We start from the raw sequence: 18628 nt of genomic DNA, 5'->3' as shown, positions 1-18628 counted from the left end.
GGCCTCTACACCATGACACTTTCATACCTCAATAGTTGTGTCTGTGTCCTCCAAGCATCACACAACATATTCAGGCTCGATTCATTCAAGTCATTGTAAGAGCATCGTGATATTCAGATTGTTTTTTACAGCAGTGGGTTTAATGTTTAAATAATGTTTGAAAATAAAACATGCTGAATGCCATGTTTGAGAGATATGTCTCACAGTCCTGGCACTGCATAATTCACTGGGTATGTTGTAAGATGTCAAAAAGATTGTAGTGTAGCATCAATATTTTCTGCATCAATGACACCATCTGTTTCTCAGTGTCTCCTTGTTATTTATCACAAAAACACCTCGTAGTTTAATTATTTTTCTACATTTCAGTGAAACCAGGAGAGTGCCAGCGATCCAGGTGTTGGTTTCCCATACTCTTATGCAAGCATTTAATTCCGTGTGCCAGGAAAAAGGCTGGATCATAAAAAAAGAGTATAGAGGTGAGCTAGAATTCGGGATATAACATGGACAGTGACTGGACTCTGTCTTCAGTATTCACAAGTATAAATGTACTGTGAAGCACATGAAACACACATATCCCATGCATGCATATTAAATGCGCTAACACCACAGGTAGGTCATGGGAATTGTTCCAGAAAACACACCTGTGTGAGCCCTCGTCCGCCCAGACGCACTGACCCTCTTTTGCCATTGGTCCATCCTCGTCCCCTGGAGGCCGTGACAAGCCAATAGCATCGTGAATGCCTGCATTCAGAGCGGGTGTTGCCTGTGGTGGAAAGTTTAAAAGAGGGTGTGTGTCCTGCTGTCCCTCAGCAGAAGCATCAATCAACATGATCCCCATTGTGCTGGCCTCAGTGCTCATTGCTAGTGGTAAGAACATCTGGCATTTTCTAATTCTGTTTGCAATTGTTTCTCCTAGTTTGTGTGTGCGTGTGCTTATTACTGCACGGGGAGCTAGTCTCCTGCGCTACTTTGTCAACAAGAAAAATAATGCAGCTTCCTTTTACTGTGGGAATAAAAAGTAATTTCCTTGTCACTCACTTCTATCTCATCCTCTTGCAGCCCTTGGGTGTGGCAACCCACCCATTGAGCCCCTGACTTCCCGTGTGGTCAACGGAGTAGATGCCAAGCCCCACAGCTGGCCCTGGCAGGTATGCTAATATGTGCACATCTGTCAGTGTTTTTATGTTCACAGGCAAACCTTATGGGTCCAGCATCTGGTTATGAGGTGTCAAACCCAGTGGCTATTGAAAGTCCTGTAATTAAATGGTTGTGTTTGAATCCACACAGCAATCTCCTGCCATCCGTCTCCACAACCTGCTCAATACTCTCGGCTTTCTTTTCATCCGCAGATCTCCCTGCAGTATGAGAGGGATGGTGAGTGGAGGCACACTTGCGGGGGATCTCTGATTGCTGCCAACTGGGTCATGACTGCTGCTCACTGCATCAAGTACGAGCAGCGGAACAACACACAAACACATTACACAAACTTTCCAGCACCAACCTCTTATTAACCACTATAGTTATAAAGATTGAACTCAAATTGTAATTCCACAAATTGTTCACTACTAAAATAAAAAACAACTTGTCTCTGCACAGCTCCAAGTTCTCCTACAGGGTGTTTGTGGGAAAATACAACCTGGTTGAGGAGGAAGCTGGCTCCAAGGCTATCCTGCCTGAGAAGATTATCGTCCATGAAAAATGGAACCCTATCTTCGTGGCCTTAGGGTAACACAGTACACAGTACACACTGTACAGTGTGATGAAGAATGAGCTGAGTCTCCTGCATACAGTACATCATAATCTCATCTGTTCTATGTCAATGTGACAAAGTGGACTGAGGCTTCAATTCAATTTATTCACTTCAGTCCAACTCATATCTTTGACACAGATTCTCCATCTTCATTCATCCACACTACACAGCCACTTACACACATTCCAGTGGACCTTATACAAAGCATATTAGTCACTTTTGATTGTTAGTTGAGTAATTAAATGCATAGACAGGATGGATTGCCCTCATTCTCATTACCTTATCTATGTCTGTTTAACCCTCTTTCTTTTAGCTTCTGGTGAGTGCTGTTAAATTGCCTGTGTGTGCGACCACCACCCTCACTTTTCTCTCTTTCCCTCCCTCTCTGTCTGTCTTTTGTACAGTAACGACATTGCCCTGATTAAGCTGTCAGAGTCTGTGACTTTGAGCGACCAGGTGCAGCTGGCATGCATCCCTCCTGCTGGCACTGTGCTGTCCAACCTCTACCCCTGCTACATCACCGGATGGGGCAGGCTGTACAGTACGTCACTTTTGTAGAAAGGCTGAGCTGTGTTATTTTGTGTTTTGGCTTGGCATCACTGAAACACCTTCATGTTACTGTCCTTTAGGATGATCAGCTGGTGTGTATTGTTGGATTAATAACAAGATGCGTATATTTTGTGTGCATTTTTTTGGAGGGAAGCCTCCAAAGTTAGACTGAATAACATACATATGAAGCTGAAACATTTGGTGGTGGTGGTGATGATGGTGGGGGGATCACTTCTATATTGAAAATATGGGTCAGACTGTGAATTTGGCACTGGGGGAAATGCTGTAAAGCAGCTTTGACAGCCGGGTAGTGTATGTGGATGATGGTAATAGACTCTGCCTGTGTGTTTTAGCCGGAGGCCCCATTGCTGATAAGCTGCAGCAGGCTTTGATGCCTGTGGCTGACCATGCCACCTGCTCCCAGCCTGACTGGTGGGGTGTCGCTGTGAGGACCACCATGGTGTGCGCTGGTGGAGATGGAATTGTGGCTGGGTGCAACGTAAGTTTGAATGCACAAGTTTGATTTCATGCTACTCTTTCCAGGACTATTACAGGTACATTGTACACTTCATGAAAGCAGCTTTTGCCATCCTGTACCACACAAAATTTGAATATGAATGCAATAAGTGTGTTCAAATAGAAATGTTCAAGATTTAAAAAAAATAATAAAAATCAAACTCATGCTTCTTTACTTTGGGCCAGTCTGCCAGTAGCTCAGTATGATGACTAAAACATGGCCTCTCCTTGTCCCTTTTTTTACTCCAGGGTGACTCTGGTGGCCCACTGAACTGCAAGAACACAGAGGGTACCTGGGAGGTGCATGGCATTGCCAGCTTTGTGTCTGGCCTTGGCTGCAACTTTATAAAGAAACCCACTGTCTTTACCAGAGTTTCTGCTTTCAACGACTGGATTGACCAGGTAAAGGAGAAACACAAACTCTACCCTGCATCCTTGTAGTTAATGATTGCTAATGGCTGGTTTTGTCTTTGCAGACTATGATGAACAACTAAAGGAAATGACATGTCAATAAAATGACCCATACAATGAGCCAACTAACTGCTGTCTGCTGTCTCTGTTACTATATGAAACATAAAGACTCCTGGGCCTGAAGCACTTTATTGTGCCCTGTATGCTAGAAATGGAAACACTGTCAACAACTGTCCAGCAGGTGTCCTCATACACACATGATAGGAAATTAGTTCTGACAGCTTTTCCACACTGGATACTGTGCAGAATAACCCTGGTTTCTGCCCAAAGAAAGACACCAACAAAAAGAAATTCCCCTTCAAGTAGTCCTCATAAAACAAGCTTCATGATTCAGATAAAAGGCTCCAATGAAGTGCCAAAGCTGTGTATTGGATGATGTGTGTGCAGTGAAGACATATAAAATATGACTCTAATAACCCTGCATGACCTGGTTCATCCCCATGGCCTTTCAATAGGAGGGCTTTATGAAAACCATAATGCTCTGCTGGGGAGTATATTGCACTGAAAATGAAGAATGCCTGTGACAAAGTTCAGATTAGCATTCTGGTCGTTTTTATTTCTACACTGAGGAGATGAGGATGAAAGAGGTAAAAAATTAAGAAAAGATTTAAATTACTGCCTCTCACTTTTTTCTTTTCTGTCTTTTGCCCGCACACACACACAGATGGAGGTATGAGAATGTCCTCACTGATATGAGATGTGGAGATCAGACATGGCATGTCCTGATAGGGCAAGTGACAATAGTTGTTTATTGTGTGTGTGTGTGTGTGTGTGTGTGACAAGATGCATGTATGTGTGTTTATATTAGGAGCAGACAGAAGGAGATGCGAGTTTTGCTGCCATGATTCTTTCTGGCTGTGTTTCAGAGCATTTCCTCTAATGTGATGAATCACACATCTGAAGGAGCTTCCTCTGGAGTATCAGCCTGTGATCCAGGATAACTATCCCACTACTCTGATTCATTCTGTCAAATTTTAATCATAGGAACTGTGCACTGCTGTAACAACATTACAGCTCTGTTTTTACAGTTAGAAGGAACAATGAATAATTTAAAATAGTACATTAATTCAACATAATGTGAAAAAATAATTATGTTAAAAATGTAATTACTCTTATTTTATTCAATATAGTATCATATAGAAGGTTTAATGTTCAAGTTTAATCACATTTTTAGCTCATTTATGGCTACTGTTAATGTCATTATTCCTTACATCATGTAGCAGTACATTGTCAATCACTACATACAAATGTTACCAACATGTTCACAGTGCTTGTGTTGCTTTGATCTAACTGCTGCAGTGTGGATTGGCAAAACTTCAGTCTTCAGCCAGCAGCAAGCGTGAGAACTGGGCCTCAAAAGAAGGCTTTGTCTCTGCCTGAACACTGGGGTCAGGGGTACCCCACTCCCATCACGCACACATGCCTGCCTTTCCACATTTGTGAGGACATGTAACACATTCCACCAACACAATCCTGACCTGAACCTAAAATCAAGTTTCAACCCAAAACAGTACCATTTAAAGTTTTGAAATCAAGCAGATGTCTTTCAAACGTCTAAACAAAATTTAAGGACACGATAAGTGCACACACACAAAGAGAAACAATAAGAGAAACAGAGAGAGGGAGGGGGCAGATCGCTCAGGGACACCACGCTGTTGTGCTGAATAGCAATGAGGAACACAGAAGGCAACAAGTTTGAAGTTTGTGCAGCTGCAAATCAGCTTTGTGCATAAGTGTACCAAGCAGATAAGAAGGTAATTCACAGCAAATATTCACAGCAAATTCTCCTGTCAGTTTCATGATTATTATTCTGTAAATGTTTTACTTCTTTCTTGCTTGCTTTAAACTGAACCTTGACAATAATATGAGGGGCTGACAAGTGGAACTCCATGTAGATGGAATGTGAGTTGGTGCGTCCCCTATTTTTTTCCTTCTCCATTCAGGACACATGGCGCTGCACTACACTTTCACTGACCCTTCGGGGCTGTTGCTGTAACCGCTTGCACACACGTTGTGATCTTCAGTAAGGTGAGAGGAAAAGCCCTTGATGGGATGTTCCAAGAGCGTCTTTATGTGGTAACAGACTGAGGGAGGAGGGGGGGTAGTGGAGAGAAGGGGTGTGGCGGGAGGGGGTGGGGGGGACGGGTGGATGATGAGCAGCCACACTGACAGAAACGTCTCCGCTCTGTCGCCCTGCAGCCTGTCAACAGTTACTGCGAACCGGCCGGGACACCACCAGCTTTACGTGATTAACCCGAAGGTCCGGGTCAGGGTTTGACGGCTTTCATCTTTTTGGAGGCAAAAGTTTCCGCTTCAAAAATGGAGTAGTGAAGTTGCTGTATGTCGGCGTGAGTTCGGACGCTCACATCAATTTGCAGCTCAAGCGCGCGTAAGGAGGACTACAATAAAAGTAGAACGCATGGACACGGAGCACCGGAGAGGTAAGGGTGTGCGGTTCTGTGTTTTGAGCCTGTTTTGTCACATGAGACGGAGGCCACTCATTCCGATAGTCCACTGCCAGGTTATGCATTATGCACAAGCCTTCGCCTGCTTTCCATGTGGTCACTGCAGGCGCTTCAGTGCCTAAATGTGTTGGCGTCGTGATGCTGTGCCCACTTCGCTTCTCCTCCAGCAAACAAGTGCGTATTTACATATATTTACATTAGATTATTTGCATGTTTACACAAAAGGCCTTTATGTGGGACAGTGACTCCATTCACAAACACATGCCTGTTCTGTTGTATTTTGCTGTTGCATGACTTCAGTTTCAGCTTAGGCTCACTAAACTAATTCCTGCACAGAGTCATTGCATAACCTTGCACACTATCGTTTTATTGACTGTGGCCTCAGGAAGACTGTGGGCCAGTCTGATCTTTGCACCTTTTAATCTACCAAAAACGTAGTTCAACATAAACATCCGACTCATTTAAGTGTATTATAATTTTAAGAATTAAATGTTTATTCGAGCAGGTCAGTAGCTGAGAAGCATTAACAACTTTGCCAGAGATAAAATGCACAAAAGGTTGTGCAAACATACAACACAACATCCACTTTATTCTGATTTGGTTTGTGTCTTTTACTCCTGAGTACACTTACTGTCCTTCAGCACAGTTAGTAAAATCAAATTTTCCTGTAAACAAGGACAAATTATATTGCAGTTACTGAGACATTAACTACTATTGCCTATCAGGTACAAATCATAAATGTTTGTTGTATTTTGTGTTAATAAATAACTCTGTGACACTTCTTGTAATAAGCACTGAGGCTGAATGCATTGCTCACCCTCTCTCTCTCCCTCATACACATCCAGACTAGTTTGAGCCTGAAAATTCCTCGTCTTTGCTCTAATTGAAAAAGTAAACTGGAAAACATACTGTCACATGACTTCTGAGATTGTTTTGGAAATATTCTGTGAAGTCTTGTTGACAGTAACCCCATATGAGGGTCATCTTCTCCACAGTAATGCCACCAGCATCCTGAGAGGGACCCATCTGTTACAAACAGAAACCAGAAACTTTATGCATTGAAGAGCAGATCAAATGCATCACTGCCACCTACTCTAACATGGAGCTATCCATCTTTATTTGGCTTGGTCATAAAATGCCTATAAAGGGAAGGATAACTTTGAAATGAGTTCTCAGCAGCAGGCTTGGACCGTTGTGGCATTACTCTCAGTTGGGGAGGGGTGAAAATATGTGGCCTCATTAGAAATGCATTAGAGGGAAGAGAGAGAGAGAGGTAGAGAAGTGAGGAGATGAGCTCGAGTTTTTATCTGTTAAACTCTGACAGGGAAAATATTCACACTCTCCATCTCAGACTCGACTGTCAGTCTCTCTCTCTCTCGCTCTAACACACACACACACACACACACATTTAATATCAGCCACAAAACTGGCAACTGTATTCCCACATGTTCCTCCTGAAAACACATTACTGCTAAATCCCATTCAAAATAATTCAGCAAGAAAAAGTGCTTACTGGCACCTTCTTTATCAGTTTAATAACTTCTTCGCTCTCTGCTCTTGCTAAGGAAACGAATAAAAAAGTCTGTTGTGACACACAACTGTAGCAGAGATACACTCTTGTCTAATAGTCTCCCGCTCTTCACTGATTATTAGAATGAATATTTGGCTGTATCCAAAAGACATTTTTGTATTGTACTGAGATATTATTAAACTAGATTATGTAGTTTTATTAGAAACCCCTGCAATGCAGTTCTTATTTGTGTTTAAAATGAAAAGCCTTGAGGATAAAGGCTCACAGGTAGCCTATAGCATCTGCAGAGATTAAGCATCTTGGCCTAGTGAGTACTAGAGAAAGTAATCTTTACTGAGTGGACTCAGCCTGGCCACTTGACTGGCAGGTTTACTGTGCCTCTGCCAAGTATGCTGCTGTGTGTGCGTGTACGGCCATGTGTGTATGTGCCTGAAAGATAAATTCACTATGACATGCATTTTCTTTGTTTTCAGGGACAGTGTGCAGAGTTGGAAATGACCGACTTTACAGAAAGTTGCAAAGCTCAGAAACACCTCTGAAGTCTGATGTGAAGAGAGCGAGTCTATGCAGAGACTGCTGACCTGCCCCACTATGGAGCACGATCTGAAGATGGGCCTGTCTGTGTGGGCCATCATCGCCATTGTTTGTAACTCTGTGGTGGGTGTCCTCATCCTCATTCTCTTCGTCATCCTTTACAAGGCCTGCAAGGTGCCTTCATGCCAAGAGAAAATGCCAGTTTTCACAGCACAACTGGAGCAAAAGAACACTGAACAGAAGTACATGTTGACTGCAACTTAAGATCTAGACGGACTTTAATCTAGTACAGGTCAAAAGATGAGTATTTGCAGAGTAGATGGACTTCAGGAAATTGTTCACACACACATCATTATTTCCTTTTGTCTAACACACTATTTACATCCCTCCTTTATCATCTATGCCATTCAGTAGGGCTAACTGCATTAAGGGATGTGGCAAGACCAGCAACCACAACAACAAGCAGCCCCAATCCTCTTATCTCTACTGTGCGTCACTGGGACTGTCCATCTGTCAGTCAGTTTGCTTTGCACAGATAGACAATGATCTCCTCCTCTGCTCCACTCGTTTCTATCCCTCCATATGAGAAAGTATAGTAGTATATGAGTGAGTATAGAGGAAAAAAAGCACAGTAAACTGGACTATATTAAAAAAACAAGTATTTTTGAAGCTCACAAGCAGCAAACAAATAGCAGGTAAACCCCAAAAGCTTAAACGAGGCAGTGAAGAACAGAGATGTTGCTGGAGGAGGTGTGTGAGTCAAGACATCCGGATATAAAGTTTGGTTTATATTTGGTGATAATAGACCGCAGCGGGAAGAATTGGAAACGGCAATGCTTTGATGTGTTGTCTACAGAAAAAAAGGAGCTTGAGGGGCCCATCTGACAGTCTCCCCATTTGACACACGTCTCTGCTCACATGATGCAGCTCCCACAGGATTAAAAGTAAAAATGTTACTTGTGTCCCGGTGTGCCTCTCTGTTATTCTGCAAGCTCTTCTAACGGCTGCATAAGATATTTATAGACAGCTGTCACCACAAATGACAAACTCACAGAACACTGTGTGCATTCAGTGTTTATGATTGTAGTAAATGTTCTGCTGCAACATATCAAGATTGCATTTTGGGTTGAAGCTACAACCCCAGAGTGACTGACACTAACATGATGCACCAACTGTCATTTCAACTCCACATCAAGCAAAAAGTGCTGTCAAAACAAGGGCTTGGACATGGTTAGATTTTGTTTAGTACTAGTTTAATCCCTAATCTCAGGTTGTCTTGTTTTTTAGTCCAGTTCGAAGCAAATGTTCCTATTTTATGTTTCTGTGCCGCATTTTCTGTTCTGCTACAAGACACAACTTAAAATGTGAATAAGGAGCAATGTGGTTGATGGTAAATCAAATGACCGCTTGTTAAAGTGATCTATATGACTAAAGTCAGCTTAACAAATGATTGTAAATCATTTAAACTGCAGTGCTGATCATTTTTTGTTTGGAATAAAGACTAGAAATATAGTACAATTATTATACTGTGTGCCTTGTTCTAATGTCGGTCTATTTTTTATTTTTTTTTAACTGTACAATAAAATGATTCACTCCTCTTTATAACAAAATGTGTTCCATAAACGATGCTTCTTTGCTTTTTCGGTGTGCTTTAATGGCTTCCTAAATTCTTTCAACACTAGAGCTTGGATTAAAATAACCGTTGACCTCAGACTCTTGCAATGAAGTAATCAATGTCGAACATATTGGACTGCACAGTGACCCACATCCTGTTGTTAGTCAGCATGAAATCCTTATCTGGTAACTAAATTCAGTCATTATTATAACAGTTGTATTGAGGGTACATGTAAGTATTAACTGCTGGTAAGTGGAGCATAAATTTGTACTTTTACAAAAGTGTACTGTACTCTGAGGAAAAGCAGTGTTAGCACTTTACAGCAAACCAAGAATATGTCAGGAGCTTTACTGTCAAGAAATGTTTGCGTGCAAATGTATTTGCTCATGCAGCCAGCAAAAAAAAAAAGTAAATTGCTGTCAGTGTTTTTTTCCAATTTAAACCCTCAGCCCTCCACCACCCCAGGCACCACCAGTCACAAGCCCAGATCTCTTTCATTGGCTTCACCTCCCTTTCTTCCCCCTTCTCAGATGATGTCACTTTGGGGTCTAAACACCAAAATGCATTCCATTTGTAATCAAATAAATGTGTATATTTTTGTAACTTGGTCTCTCCTGATTGAAAGTATATATATATATATACACTCAACAAAAATATAAACGCAACACTTTTGTTTTTGCTCCCATGTTTCATGAGATGGACTTGAAGATCTAAACTTCATTCCAGATACACAATATTACCATTCCTCTCAAACATTGTTCACAAATCTGTCTAAATGTGTGATAGTGAGCACTTCTGCTTTGCTGAGATAATCCATCCCACCTCACAGGTGTGCCACATCAAGATGCTGATCTGACATCATGATTAGTGCACAGGTGTACCTTAAACTGCCCACAATAAAAGGCCACCCTGAAATATTTTAATAATTAACATTTACATCAGATGTGACATAGATGATATTATATTACCCAATGAGAGGGGTCTTGTGGAGCTGCTTAATTGTTCATGAGGGAGACGGCCTGTGGGGAAAAGCTGCTCTTGTGCCTGGATATTCTGGTGCCTGTTGTTCTGAGGTGCTGGCCGGAGGGGAGCAGATCAAAGAGTTTGAGGGTCGGATGTGAGGTCTGAAATTATTTTCCCTGCCCTTCTCCTTATTTTGAGAGACCAGTGATGGGTGGGGTGAGCAGAGGAGCATCAGTCTTCTCTCATGTATGTCTGCACAGAGCACAAAACCAACTCCAGTATGTTTTGTAAACTATGACACATAATGAAGAATAACCTACAGTACTCAAATCATATAAACATATACAGGGTGAAGTATAGTTACACCTTTACCAATCACCACATAAGAGATGTAAACGTCTGTTCTAATAACAGAAGCCATTCTGTCCTGTACATTTCATTTTGTCTTCCCGATTACAATGCCTGATGAACTACACATATGTATAATTATAACCACATTTTAAATGCAGGCGTAATCCATTTTACTTGTATGGTACATTATAGCAGAATATGGCTCACCTTAAGTGATACTGCACATATGTTTATACAACTGTTATATTTGTTTACATAATCAGCTGAATGAGTATATTTGAGAAAAGTATGATTTCACGTATAAAACAGTGGTTTATAGCACGTATGAGACAGATGGTTAGAGCCTGTGGTGATCTGTTGATTTGAAACTACTCATCAGAAAGGCGGCTCTACAGCTGTCTAGTGTTTATCCGCTTCACTTCTATTTATCTTCCTGCCAGTTTTCTCCCTCCGTCTCAGTCTCTTTGGCTTTCACTGATTTGTTTCTCTGTTCCCGACTAGGGAGACCAGTGCCAGACTCATGCAAACTGGCCAGCGATCTACTCCACAGTGACTGTGTTGGATATGAAGGTCAGACTATCCTGACTCACACAGAGTATGAACCACTGTACTAATCTTCTCTGCTTTTTAAATCAGATCTATTGAAGCTGGCTAAAGGAATTCGAGTTGAACAACAAAGACCTACATCTATTCATTCAGCACACACCATTGATCCCGCCACCTCAGGTTTGATGTCCATCCAGTGCAGATTAGACAATGCTGCTGAACTCTGGATCAGTCACTACAGCTCTCAAGGGAGTACCATTACACAGCAGCAAAGCAATTTCCCTTGTCTTCCAACAGTAGTTGGGACAGAAGAGGGTCGCTGAACTCACCACGGTGTTATATAATGATCAGGACAAATATTGCAGAGAGATTACTAATAAACACACGAAGGGCCAGTAATCTGCAACTCCATCTGCACCGCTGGAGGGGTTGCATAACCCACATCAGGCTGTACTGAGTCATTGGTAGTGTGTGTGTGTATGTGTATACGTGTATAGAATCAAATGTTAATCTATGTTTTTTGCCCAAACATGTGCAGGATTTATGAAATATTTGAATCTTATGTAATGGAAAATTTAATTTAGTGGCTCCAACGAATGTAAGTGCATGGAAAAACATATCTATAAACATAATTGTATTTGTATGTGAAGTATGAGCTCTGTACAAGTACCTGTGTGTGTGCATGCATGCGTTTTACTGTGTTTAGGTTTGAATAATTAATGACAAAATTCTAATCACACCTAATCAGATCTTCGTACCAGGACCCCAGCAGAGTCACAAACATTCATCACAATTGCACTCACACAAACACACAGCCATTAAATTGATTTTGACGGCAGCTCTGATATTGAAATAAGTAATTCAGAACAATTTAGTTGCAGGAATGTTTACTCTGTCAGAGGTCTAATCATGGCATAAAATAAGCTGAAATAATTCTGTTGATAGGGAAAGCATCAGTATGCAAGACATGGCAAACACAATGGAATGTGGTAAAATCTGTTTGCAAGTTCACTATATTTAATGTTTCACAAATTACCAGCACTTCACTATTTTTCATTTAGACAGATTCAGTCACATTTCATACATATGCATAAGCATGGACCTCAAATTGCTTGAATTTAGCAGAAAAAAAACTACAACCTACCTGACCCTGCACACATCTCATTGTCATTCACCCTCCATATAGCTAGTGTCTGTCTCTTCTGTAGAATTACACTGCCACCTGCTGGCTCTACCTTCACTGTCTTTATCTGCCTTGTGTCGGCTGCAGCAGTGGCCCACTACTGCCAGGATCCCTCTCCATTATTGTGCAGCAGAGCGTGCTATTGCTGCTCTCTGCTGGTATTTCCAGGTAAGGGCAATGTGCAGTCAGACGTGTCAGTGACTTTCAAAGGGAGCACTGAGTCACAATTTCTTCTGGCAGGCCATCATTAGCCAGAGGTTATTTTTCTGGAGAATTTATAATTAATGTTCGCCATGGTGGTCATTTTATTGTTTAATTCAGTGTATTTAAAATTGCATGATGTGAGCAACTCTTCATTTCTCTTACCCTTATGCACAGTCATCCAGTGACACTGAGGCCTGCTGAACACCAACTATAATTTCAATTAAAAGCTTAATTACTTATAATTAATTTACATGGCTGTTATAGTTATAGAGGGTAATTGTTACTTGGGGTGGAAACACACTACAATGGACAGGGAATGGACTGGCATTACAAGTAAATAAATAAATCAGCTTTATTTTCAGGTTTGTATGCTAATAGAAAGCAATTGTGGGGTTATAGCCTCTATAACTCAAAGTGCCCAAAGTTTGTGTGAAATCAAACTGATCACATTAAGTATATTGACCACAAGCTGTCATTTTGCAGCCAATGACAGACAAGTCTTCAATCCATAAACATGAGCAGATGTTTGTATCTTCCCTGGAGCTCCCCTTTTTTATCAGTTATTTCTTGTTGCTCATCAAGTAGAATTCACCTCAGTTAGATTTAAAACTGTTGACTGACTTGGCCAGTTGACACCTCATCATTCTGGAAAACCCTCTTTGTTTTGGCCTTGTGTAAAAATTGTGGATCTGTTGTTTTGATTGTGTGATTGTGTGTGTTTGAGTGTGCCCCAATGGCTTTTGATGTATTTGTCTGAATCTGACTTCATATAAAACTCCTGTATGCCTCTGCATTCATCCTGTTGCTTCTGTCAGCAGTAAAATCATTAATAAATACCAGCATGTCAGTTCTACTGGCAGCCTGTATACACAAGCCAAACCAGGGGCACATCATATTTGACAGGTGAAGTGGTACTTTTGTTAACTTTCCTTTTCCTATCATGTTGAAAGAAGTAGATTTTTGTTTCAGCAGTTATTAAAAAAAATATATTTTTTGCAGCCCCAAATGCAAAACTACAAGCTGTGTGTATGCTGTTGGCATACAGTAGGCACATCATTGGCACAATGTAAGCATACTGTGTTATGAGGATGGCCTTACATTACCCACTGTAATTGCCAAATGAGTTGAGCAACAGACCGTTAAGAACCAGGCCCCTCCCCACAAAGGACCACCAAATTAAGGGACACCAAAGGAAGCCGTCAAACACCCGCCTTCCATCTTGCAGCGATCTAATGACAGGGAACTGCAAGTAGACATGAAGAAAAAACTTGTTTTCCCACAAGATGGGGTGGTACCCAGCATCCGTCCATACATGTTTTTTTCCAGGAGTACTGAGACGACCCTACTAGCCGAACTAACTATGCCGTGGGAGGAGAGGCTAGCTCACGGAGAGAAGAAGGTTAAATAGCAGGGCATGATCAACACACCTCTTATCAATGGATGGAATGCAACCTTTCTTTCTCATCTAGGTCGGCTGCTGCAAGTACCCGCAACATTACTGTGTTCTTTCTTACAGAGACTCGGCCTTGAGTCCAAACAACTAAAGGGGGCCATAAGAAAGATAGCCTAGGCAGCTGAAACCAGCTCAAGATGGCTGTGGCTGACGATAGCCCACGGTTGGAACCTTATAGTAGATGATTCCATGGTCTTCGTTGCCCCACTCAGTCAAGGTGTACAGGCTAAGGGTCGAAACACAATAAATATCTCAATTGTTATTAGTGTTAATATAGTCACAAATACTGGCTCTAATAAGTTTCTTGACCTTCAAATAAGTGAGTAGTTTACACTCAATGCTTAGATTTCTCTAAACCAATTAAAATGTGTATATATATATATATATATATATATATATATATATATATATATATATATATATATATATATATATATATATATATATATATATATATTATTATTTCCTCAAAAAGTCATTTAAGGTTTCCTTTCCTAGAACAGGTCTATACCTTGTTCTTTTATTAAACAAACTAAATAGCATTATGCTATTCATCATATTTGCACACAACATCTCAACATGCAATTACAATTCACACACACACATGTGTGTGAGCACACTCCCGCCAGCAGATAGAGAGCTCCTGTTGTTGCATATGATATGCTATTTGGATAGACTGAACTGCATTGACTACACTAAGCTAAGCTAACGGTAGTGATCAGAGTGTTTTGTTTTGTAAGATTTTGCCATTTAAATATGCTATTTATATCCTGCTCTGTAAGCCATGATGGGACCAGTGGCAGATTTGCGCACGATTGGAGCAACAGTGGTGTGTGTCTCCTCTCTGCTCTGACTGCAGCTGAGACTGCTGCATGAAGCTACAAGACTGACCGCATGTGAGGAGCTCAGTCTCCCACACTGCTTGTTGGGGACAGAAACTTCAGAACAATCTTTGCTTTCACATCAAGCTCCGAAAGTCACCAGAGAAAGTCACTATCATGCTTTTGACAAAAAACAAAATGCCAGATTTAGCGAGAGCCATGTTGTTTGCCTTCCCGCATGAAAGACACGCTGTGAACCGTGATATGTGAATTCATAAGGTTTACATACTGGAACATAGTCAAGCTTAGCCAGATCATTTCAAACCTGTTATTTGTGAGGACCTGGACTATTTGTAGAACAGCACCAAAATACACAGTGACAATTAAATCAGATGCATAAACCAAGGTAGAAAGACAGGTAAGAAGGACGCCTGTAAGGCACACTTTACAAACTATGCTTACCCTGAATTTGATTTAAATGACACCTACAAAGTTTCAACCAACTCTGAAACAAGACGGGGGCATGCTGCATAGAACAGAATAGAATAGAATAGAATAGAAATACTTTATTCATCCCAAGCTGGGAAATTTCACTGTTGTAGCAGCCAAACACAGTACATACATAACAATATAAAAATTTGGTTTTGTGGTGAGCTGTGGATATGGGAGAAGGAGAACACAAAAATACCTTGCAAGTTTCGAAGAAGAATCCTCCTTTAAATACAGCAGTAGTCCAGCCAAGGCTGCTGTTCTGGTTGCAATGATGTTGTTGTTGTCCTGTTGTACAAACCAAAAGTAAAGAGGCTTATTAAACGCTCACTCGCTGTGTACATTTTATCCCTGTACCTAAGGCTAACAAGCTAATGCAGTTACAACCTTAACTTAAAACTTTCACTTAACTATGTCTGGATTTCACTGACTGGATTACCAAAATACAAAGGAAGAGAAGAACATAACTGCATAAGAGTGGTGAGTTAATAGTGGCCACTAACCAGGTTAAAGAAGACGCATCGGCAGTTGGTCATAAAACCTTCGCTTATAGTTTCCATCTAACTTAGATGATCTAAGTAACTTACAAACTAAGAGGATCTAAGTAACTTACAAACGATGGCTAGCTATAGGAAAGTTAGCTAAAATTATAATCCCCTCGCGGTGCAACAGCAATAGTGCATTTAAACGTACTTTACTCACCTTTAAAGGTGTGTATGACGCCTGCCGAAAAGCAGCTTGAAGTGCCGCCTGCACACCTGCCGTTAGGACCTGTAATCTCCACTGACGGGGGGGAGCCGGCGCTGGCGGCCATGTTTGTTTCATTTGACTTCCGCTTTCCCTCCAGCGTCGGTGACCGATCCAGAGAAAGGTGTGGGCGGGGCTGTGCGCGCTGTTTGAGGTATTTGAGTCAGCATCACTGATAGGAGATCAGCGTTATGGGCGGGGCTGTGTGTGGCGGTGGAGACTATTTGCATATCAATTAATATTTAGTTTTACGACATTTAATATTTGACATTTAACATTTATATTACTGTAAATATTTACATATAGACTTAGTCACACACAAGTGATGTTTTTACATTCAGCGCCCCTTATTCCATGCCTCTATGATTCAGTTTTGTTAGCTTTGTTTTTCTTTAAGTTCTTGATGTTTTATATATTTTGTTGTTTCGAGAATGGTTTTGTTGGATGTCCTGTTTTATTTTGAAAATACTGTTTACCTCCTCCTGTATTCACTCCTTGTTGATTACCTGCTCCACCATGATTGTTTTCACCTGTGTCTCGTTAACCCTTGTGTATTCAAGACCTGTGCTCCCCTTTGTCAGTTTCAGAGGGTTCTATGTTGCCTTCAGCTTGCAGTTTGTCCAGGTTTTTTCCCTTTTGTGTCGGTTTTTGGTTCTCTTATCTTTGGATTGTTTTTTAGTAAGGTTTTTTCAGCTTGATGGTAATAAAGCTTAATTTCTGTTTATTAAATTCTTTTTGTGGGTCATTGTTTGGGTCCATTTTTAACGTGACCTAAGTATGGAACTGTTTAAAGTTTCACCCAAAATATGGATCTGTTCAATAAATTTTCAAAAAAAATCCTCTTGATGGCCGGGCGGGTTTCTCACAGCTCCTCCAGTCCATCCTGTTGAAAGCTGACTGGCACAAAGGCATCGCAAAACCACACACCTTAACACACAAACCTGAACATATTAGTGTGCTTGTAGTCCCAGGTGTCAGTATAAAATCAGATCATCATGTCATGTCACCCCCCTCATTCTGCTCTCCTGTCAGTCTTGTTGCACTCTGTCCCTGCCAAAAGCAGAAACTACAGGCTGAGTAATCGTGTTTGCGCCTGTCTTAGGTCATCCCAATGATCAGGAAGGGATCTTACCCATCATAGGCGAACCGCCCTTTCATACTCACCTGTTCAGAAAACCTGAATCTGTTTCCATATCATCTACAGATGGAGATGTGTCACATGCTCCCCACGTCATACAAAAACACAAAACACTCTCTCATGTGGACTTTTTAAAAAAAAAAATATCTGGACAGTTGTGCTTAGTGCTCATGCCCACCATACAAAAACACAACAACACAGCATCAGTTTCACAGTGGCTCACTGTGCCTGCTAACAGCAGTATTTGCAGCACTGGTGGCTGCACCTCCCTAGTTTACAGGGGGATCTTACCCATCATTGGTTAACAGCCAGCCTTGCTTGACCCTATGTAAAGGCCAATTGAACAAGTTTTAGTGGGTTAGATGAGGACAGTTAAAGTCTGAGGAGACTCTGATGTGACCTGGCCTATGCAAAATGTATACTAATGGGACTGCCTGACTCAGTGTTAAGTGAATGTGAGGCTGTTGTGGTCAGGGTTGTGGTGTCTTAGTGTGACTGTTACTTGTGACCGCTGTAGCTCTGCATCTCCTCTCCAGTTTTCAGCTCTCTGTCTCTCAGCTTCACCTGAAATGAAAAGCAGAAGAAGAAACATTAAGTTTGGAATCCATTTGTGCCCCTTCACCACACTTAACCACCACATCTGCATCATTAATAACATCAGAGGGATGTTAATCTGATTGGAAGAATATAATGCAGATATTTTTGAACAAAACTTCATCTAAAAACCAATCCGCTTCCTGGAAAAGATGAGATATTCTACGTATCAACATTTTTAAGGCAAAACAAATTTGACATACAACTACAAAAGCAAACAAATGAAAAGGCGCTGCGGAAAATCATGTTTGAGACAGAAAGTGTTTTTACAGCTGATCATTACAGCAACACACTGACATGTCACAGGTGTGAGTAATGAACAGATCCTCCTGTCAGCAAAGTAAATGTCCTCAGAAACATCAGGTTTTACAGCTCAAAGTGTTCTTAACTCTCTGAAGGCTGCAGCTGGAATGAGCTTTGGAACTCTCTGCAGCTCTATATGTGTCTGTGTGACAGACTCACACGCTTTGATTCCAACACCAACATTCTAATTCTGCTGCTGTTAATTTCACTTATTCAAAAGTCAATATTATCCGAAAACTGATCTATATTTATTTAGCCCTGGGCCTGTTTAAATGTGCAGAAGTGGGTTTAATGAACTACTGTTCACACCAAGCATTTCACTAATATGCAACAAATACTTGAAACTCTTAGAAAGCCCATGTTTAAATGCAAAATATCCACTCATTTTTGTTCCTCAAGTGTACA

General features: G+C 41.1%; 1 protein-coding gene across 1 annotated transcript; it reads left to right on the top strand.

The window, feature by feature from the left end:
- The first annotated feature begins 776 nt into the window (after positions 1-776).
- On the top strand, positions 777-3355 carry ela3l (elastase 3 like). The gene is made up of 8 exons (XM_028413891.1): positions 777-867; positions 1060-1148; positions 1350-1447; positions 1597-1725; positions 2155-2291; positions 2653-2798; positions 3065-3217; positions 3292-3355. Exons 1-8 carry the CDS (start codon positions 828-830, stop codon positions 3307-3309), a joined length of 810 nt encoding a protein of 269 aa, XP_028269692.1. The 5' UTR covers positions 777-827; the 3' UTR covers positions 3310-3355.
- Positions 3356-18628: the final 15273 nt, after the last annotated feature.

Source organism: Parambassis ranga, chromosome 9 (genome assembly GCF_900634625.1).
Source record: "Parambassis ranga chromosome 9, fParRan2.1, whole genome shotgun sequence".
NCBI lineage: Eukaryota > Metazoa > Chordata > Actinopteri > Ambassidae > Parambassis > Parambassis ranga.
This window is presented reverse-complemented; position numbering and strand designations above follow the sequence as displayed.